At 37.9% G+C, this 7,301-nt stretch overlaps 1 protein-coding gene across 4 annotated transcripts in view; it reads left to right on the forward strand.

Moving 5' to 3' along the window:
- Positions 1-7,301, forward strand: part of FAR2 (fatty acyl-CoA reductase 2) — a 128,704-nt gene that overhangs the window by 69,052 nt on the left and 52,351 nt on the right. For all 4 annotated transcript variants that reach the window (XM_007120273.3, XM_007120272.4, XM_007120271.4 and 1 more), the window contains exon 2: positions 4,388-4,616. In XM_007120273.3, coding sequence (XP_007120335.1) covers positions 4,428-4,616 — 189 coding nt within the window. In that variant the 5' untranslated portion in view covers positions 4,388-4,427. The remainder of the gene's footprint in view (positions 1-4,387; positions 4,617-7,301) is intronic.

Below are 7,301 nucleotides of genomic sequence, written 5' to 3' on the forward strand. Positions count from 1 at the left end.
CTTTAAATTACAAATCTCTATGTACAATATCATCACTTTACATTTTATTAGTATTATCTTTTTTTCTTTATAAGCTTTTACTGAGAAGAGACTGTATCTGTTAAAAATGTTTCCAATAATATCTGGGCCAGCACCAATTCCAAATACTATTTTTGGTGGGAGGAGGGGAGGAGGTGATATAACTGAAAAGAATAATTAAACTGTGTAATTATTAACAGAGAAAAGTTATACATTTTTTTTAAAGTGCTAGGAATTTTATTGCATTTTTAAAGGACATTTTTGAAAATGTCATTTTGAATTTGTACTAAAGAAAAGTTAAGTATATGCTACATATATGGGTGTATCTGTGTGTATACATGTATAATGTATGGATATGTATGTATCTATGTAAACATGTGCTAAAATGCTCTTCTCCACTTCTCTTTTTTTTTTGTCCTTTAGTATTACTGTGACTTTTTCTTTATCTATTTGACAGAAATCTAAAAACACCTTCTCAAGAAAATGAAGGAGGAATTTCTGTAAATTTTAAATTTATTTTACCCAAGTAGTCTGCAAATTGTGGTTTCTACTTTCGTGTGTATTTCTACTCAATTTCCCTTCCTTTTCTTCAGGAAAAAAAAAAATGTCTAAAAAGTCTGGTCTCCCTTTCCTCTCATCTCTCCAGCTCAATCTCTATATTTGTTTTTTGTTTTGTTTTTTTTTTTAAATTTCACGTGCTGAGGTGTTTTTTGCAGACTGCATTGCAACCGGACAATGTTTCCTTTGATGTATTCTGAGCTGCTTTTCAAAAAAAAAAGTATGAAATAAAAAATCCTTCCTTTCCTTCCCGTGTGAACATTTGAAATAAAAAGCAGTCTGGGCTTCCCTGGTGGCGCAGTGATTGAGGGTCCGCCTGCCGATGCAGGGGACCCCGGTTCGTGCCCCGGTCCGGGAAGATCCCACGTGCCGCGGAACGGCTGGGCCCGTGAGCCATGGCTGCTGAGCCTGCACGTCCGGAGCCTGTGCTCCGCAACGGGAGAGGCCACAACAGTGAGAAGCCCACGTACCAAAAAAAAAAAAAAAAAAAAAAAAAAAAAACATTGGCTGACTCTCACGGGTCCCATCTTTTTTTCCTTCAAGCCTCAGAGACCCTGCATTGTACAGGATGGTTCAGAGATTGTCAAAGTAGTTTAGGCTTCTCACAGACCATATTATGAGCATGAGGGATAGGTAACTGGGCTTTGCTCTCTGCATGAGTAATCTGAGACTGTATGAAACGTAAGTCGTGATCCAGCCAGCTGTTCTAAACCTATTCTTTCTTCTAGAGTTGCATATCCTCCATTACTGAGTGTAAAATTATTTTAATTTTTGAAACAATTTAATAGTTTTAATGAATTATATTAAGGGTGAACCATTCCTGGACCTTGCAAATCTATTACATATGAAATGGGTTTTCCGGGGGCCAAATTTCGTATGGGAGTTTCTGGGTCCAGGAACCGAGCCATGTCTTGAGAGTAGAAGCAAGAGTTTGAAGAAACATCTCTGATGATGTTTTGATCTGAGGATGAGGACTTCTCTTTGACATTTTTCCGAATCACTTGCCTTAATTAGAGTCCTGGCCCCAACTCCCCTGCCACCTGCTTTCGACAGTGGGTAGTGAATGCCAGGAGATACTGGCGTATGTTTTGTTTTCCTCTCAGAGCACTCATTGTACTGTGCTGGTTTCTGTTGTGTTTGAGAAATACTTGGACTCCGGACAGAGCAGGCACATTCCATTCTTTGGGGACACGTTAAGCCTTCCTTTGTCCCACAAGAAATTGGCTCATTGGAGATATGTAACCTGCTCTCTAAAATTTTTCATCACACATTGCAAAATTGTCTGGGACCAAAAAATCTGAAGAGTATCTTTGCAGTTCTAGAAAATATAACTCCAGGAAAGCATATGTTATTACAAAACAAGCATCTGACATCTTCAGAACCAATGAAGTTGGGAAGTCACCCTATCCAAACTCAGTTTCCCATCTGTATTTTCCTGCTAACCATGCTCATTTATGCCTAATATTCTATTAAAGGAGTATGGTGCCTAAACATTTTTATATATAAAGACGTTGGAAAAATTTACCATCGAGTAGAGTTGCATTTGGGGAAAACGCTTTATTTGACTTGATGACAGTTATAAATCATCTCCTCATATTTCCAAAAGAGGGTATATAAAATGCATAAGACAGGACATTTAAAATAAAGCCTGCGCGCAGCAACAAAGACCCAACATAGCCAAAAATAAATAAATAAATAAACAAATTTATTTAAAAAAAAAAAAACAAACCAAAAAACCATTGTACTGTCCCTTCCTCCTGTCACCCCCATCTCCCGGCCACCAGCAACAAAGACCCAACATAGCCAAAAATAAATAAATAAATAAACAAATTTATTTTTAAAAAAAATAACTGTCAAAAGAAAAAGCCAGAAACCATTAAGATGAAAAATGTGGAACCAGTGACCATATGAATAAGCCAATACTATAGGTAAGTTATATTTTTAAGGGTTTTACATGTATGCACTCACATAATCCTTACCACAGCACTATTAAGTGGATACTTTAGTTATCCCCATTTTACTGATGAACAAACTGCAGCATTGAAAGATTAATAATTTGCCTGAGATTACAGACCTAGTAAGTGGTAGAACTGGTATTTGATTTCAGTCTTGCTTAGAATCTGAGCGCTAGACTAGGATACTTTACTGCCTTCCAAACTAGGTGACACTACTTTTCTGAGCTTCAAGGCAGGCAAAGCAAAAATAATCAATACTTTTCCCAAGTGCTAAATTCTTGAGAAAATCATTAGATAGATTGTAATGTGAGTAACATTAGGTAACATGACAAAAAAATATCTTTCATTGCTCTTTTGCACAAGGTCCAAATGTGTTCTTCAAAATAATATTTCTCACATCAACCCTTAGTAAAAGGGATTTAAACAACCAATGAAAATAGCTAACATTTGAAACCCATAGTACTTCCTAGTGTATAGCACTGATAATTGTGATTTGTGTCGTTGATCCCTGTTTTATTTACATTTGTAACAGTTGTAATTAACTTGTTTATGTATTTACTTATGTGTGTATCACTGGCCTCCTCTGCTAGAGTGACAGCAAGGATCTGTTTGCCTTATTCAACCATTTACTTTCAGAACTTAGCATAGAATCTGGCATGGCAAGTGCACAGAATTATTTGTTGAGTAAATCCATGAATGAATGAATCCTCCAAAGGCAAAGAGTTCTGCCCAAGAACGTAGCCTCAAGATACTCAAAGTATAAATTATGACTATAATTTTAAACTATAAATTATAATTAATTTATACATCAGGACTTTGAAAAATCATTTTTCGTTAAGGAGTCGCTGGAGTTGACTTGACTGGAGTGAAAAAGGCAGGGTGTTGGCTTTTTCACTTGTTTTTTTTTTTTGTTCTTCTTTCAAGCTCTGATGTCAGGGCCGGTCCCTGGAGTTGTGTTTTGCAAGATCCACCCAAATCCCATCCACACAGACAGCCGAAGACTTGCTGCAGGCAGCAAAGTCAGTGACAGAAAGGGAAGTCTGTTTCCACACTATGGCCTTGCCTTCTTCAAAGCTCCGCGGCTTCCAATCAACAATCTTGAGGCCAGGCTTAAAGACAAAACACTTCATGTTGCATGGGGTGTTTTTTTCTTGGAAGTCACAGCATCCAAGTGCTGCATCTGGCTTCCCACTACCAGATTTGCTCTTGGAAATGATTTTCTCTGAATAAAACTGCAACTGAAATACTAATTACATTATAATTTTTAAAATTTGATCCTGTTCTAATCTTTGGTTTCGCAGGTTTGGGGCTATTCCCAACCTTATCATTCACATTCTTATAACACTGAATTCTTTGTATTATTCCCTCATACAGCATCCCACACCACACGTTGGACCTTTGCTTTTGGTCTTTCTTTGGCCGGGAATGCCCTTACCCCAGCCCTTATCTCTTTTCAAGTTTGACCGCAGGTGTCACCACCTATAGGGGCCTTCCTGACATTTCCAGATCCTGCTATGCACCCTTCCTCTGTGCTTTCTTTGGTTTTAGCATTACCTTATTATATTTCACGGTCTCTAGGTATCTATCTCCTCCATCAGACTACAAGCAATTCCTTGAGAGCAGGAACCATGTCTTACTCATTTCTTGTCCACAGTTCCTGGCATAACCTCTAGCATGGAGAGTAATCTCAGTAAATGTTGATTGAAATGAATTGTGTTACCAATAAACCATGATGCTATCACTCTGTCTGATGTTTTCCTGTATTCAAAACTCCTGGAAATACCAACAACACTTTAAATGACTGCATTTTAGCACTTCTGAGAATGTAATCTTTTGTTATTTTTCTTTCTTTGCAGGAAGCTCTTTCCGAAGCTATAAAAGACAAAGGGAAGAGCCATGTCCATGATTGCAGATTTCTATGGTGGCAAGTCCATTCTCATTACTGGGGCCACAGGCTTCTTGGGCAAAGTGTTGATGGAGAAGCTATTTCGCACCAGCCCAGACCTGAGAGTCATTTACATCCTTGTGAGGCCCAAGGCTGGCCAGACCCTGCAGCAGAGGGTTTTCCAGATCCTAAATAGTAAGGTATGCCTTATGGGAAGAGCCTTAGGGCATGGTGACTCACTACAATGTTCCCTTATAGCCCCAAACTGCAGGTGGGGGCCAGGATATCTGGGCAGGTAGAGGAAAGGAGACAAAACAAAATAGCAAGCAACCGCTCATGGAAATCTGTGGTGTTTTCCCATAAGAGGGGAAAGAGTGCTTAGACCCTGTCCAGAACAGGTGAGCGGGTAATCTATATTCTGCAAATTACCGAGTAAGAATCAAAATGCTAAAGCTCGCAGAGTGGACTCGCCAGGCTTGAAATCTATCACGAGGTCATCCAAACTCTTCCCTAATTTTCATTTAAATTTAAGGTAGCTTTCCTCCAAATTTTTGGATAGTCTATTACATATTACATCATATCATATTATAAACAGATATGATTACTAAGTAGCCATGCAGTAATATTTCCAGTTGTCTAAAAGCCACAAGTTGTATACTTTATCTATGATAACTTGATATTTCTATTATCCCATTATATTTCTATTATCCTGTAAGTTCTTCTAAGGGAAAGTGAAACGTGTGAATGAGCATTTGGGTATCAAACTCTCACTCCCCTCCCCCCAAAATATGAATGTCATCTTATGTCTTAATTTATAAATTTGAAGGCTTTCATCTCAAACATACTATTAATTTTTGTCACTTTATACCGCTTACCCTCCAGCTTGCAATGTTTAGAATAATAACAACAATGACCTCCTAGGATTGCCATGGGAATTAATTTAAATGTACGTATCTTGTTCACAGACCCCTTTGGAAAGTACAAGGTTACTTAGGGTTGGCAAAAGGAAGATTTAAATAAGAAATTTTTTTTACAAAGTCTCCTTTCCAGTGTTTAGGCATGCTAACATCTAATGGAGTTGTGTATCTGATAGCACAGCACATTATAGACACCCCATAAGCTTGATGATTACATTTTATCTTCTGGCACCAGCATGAGATTTTGGTATAAACCATCATCAGGAGAATCACAAAAGCCTCTCCTGTATCTCATAGCTTAACTCAGCAGTGGGACAAATAATAATAGCTGGCACTTACTGGGTACTTAGTACATGGCAGACACTATTCAAATGAGCCTTACCTCATTGATTTTTCAAAAACCCTGTGAAGTAAGAATTAATATCCTAATTTTACAGATGGATAAATGAGACCAGAAGTATTAACTTTCCAAAGGTCACCCAGTTAGTAAATGAGAGAGTCAGACTTCAGATACCCACACCCCAGTCTTGCTCTAAGGCAAGCACACTTGCCTATACACTACACTGCCTGCATTGTAACTAATGGTTCTTAAGAATAAGAAAAAAAGGTTGATGTGGCATAAAACCAAAATTGAGAAGAAACTCTCAGATCCTTCTTCATACAGGTTGCTCAGTTATACATCCCTAATGGACTGTTTTCATTATGTAGGAGACAGGCCTCTTTGGCTTTGTAGCCAGCTTATGAATTTCTAGATAAATATTTTGGCAGAGTCTTGTGGTCAGCATAATTTTCACCTATAGTTATATTCAATGCATTGTATTTGATAACACAGCAACAATTCTTTTGGTATGGAAATCTTGATTATACTATAAATAACTTATTTGTGAAACTGGCTTGCAAATCTTTACCTGTTTCCACTATTGAGCTATTTACAACTGTCAGCTGTTGACTTTTATAAACAGTGGTCCTTAAACTGTGGTCTCCCAACCAGCAGCATCAATATCACCTGGGAACTATCTGTTGCTATCAGATGGTGCTTAAGAGCATGGGCTTCAGAGGTAGACTGACCTGGGTCTGAATCTCAGCACTGCTAATTATTAGCCGTGGGACAGTGGGCAAGATACATACTCTACTGAGCCTCAGTTTCCTTATCTGTAAAATGGGATAATAATATCTTGCTCACATACATTTATGGCACTCTTTGGATGAGGAGAGCTGGCTCTCCCTGAAGCTCTCTTCCAAGATCGATGAAACTTCTTTTCTGGAAACCCTCAGCAAAATTTTCCTTACATCTCATCAGCCTGGGTTAGGTTATATATCAACTTCTGAACCAACCTCTGTGGCCTGAGGTATGCCATGTACTGATTTTGTTCAGAAACTTCAGATCTAAGCCAATCACCGGCCACCTGAAAATTCTCAATAATCTTACAGAGAATCTTAAATTAAGGATATAATCAATCATAATTTAATTAAGTTTATAGGGAGACGCAAACTGACACATGGGTTAAAAAGGCAAAATAAAATTTCTCTGAGTTTTGTTAATGTAAAATATAAAATAATCAGCTTTGTATTTTAACTAATCCAAAACATACCCATAAATTTGTCATCTCCAATGCAGAGATAACTAAACTGGAGCTTGGTGGTATATTAAAACCAAGAAAACTGCAGTCAGCAGCCATTTGCTAAATTCCTGGATGCTCAGGACTTTCCATTTCTAGTGAGCAGCTGTCCTCCAGTTGTAGTTTTAAAAATTCTCCTGCTGGGAAAACTGGACAGCTACACGTAAAAGAATGAAATTAGAACTCTCCCTAACATCATACACAAAAGTAATCTCAAAATGGATTAAAGACCTAAATGTAAGGCCAGACACTATCAAACTCTTAGAGGAAAACATAGGCAGAACACTCTATGACATAAATCACAGCAAGATCCTTTTTGACCCACCTCCTAGAGAAATGGAAATAAAAA

The sequence above is a fragment of the Physeter macrocephalus genome, chromosome 6 (genome assembly GCF_002837175.3).
Source record: "Physeter macrocephalus isolate SW-GA chromosome 6, ASM283717v5, whole genome shotgun sequence".
NCBI lineage: Eukaryota > Metazoa > Chordata > Mammalia > Artiodactyla > Physeteridae > Physeter > Physeter macrocephalus.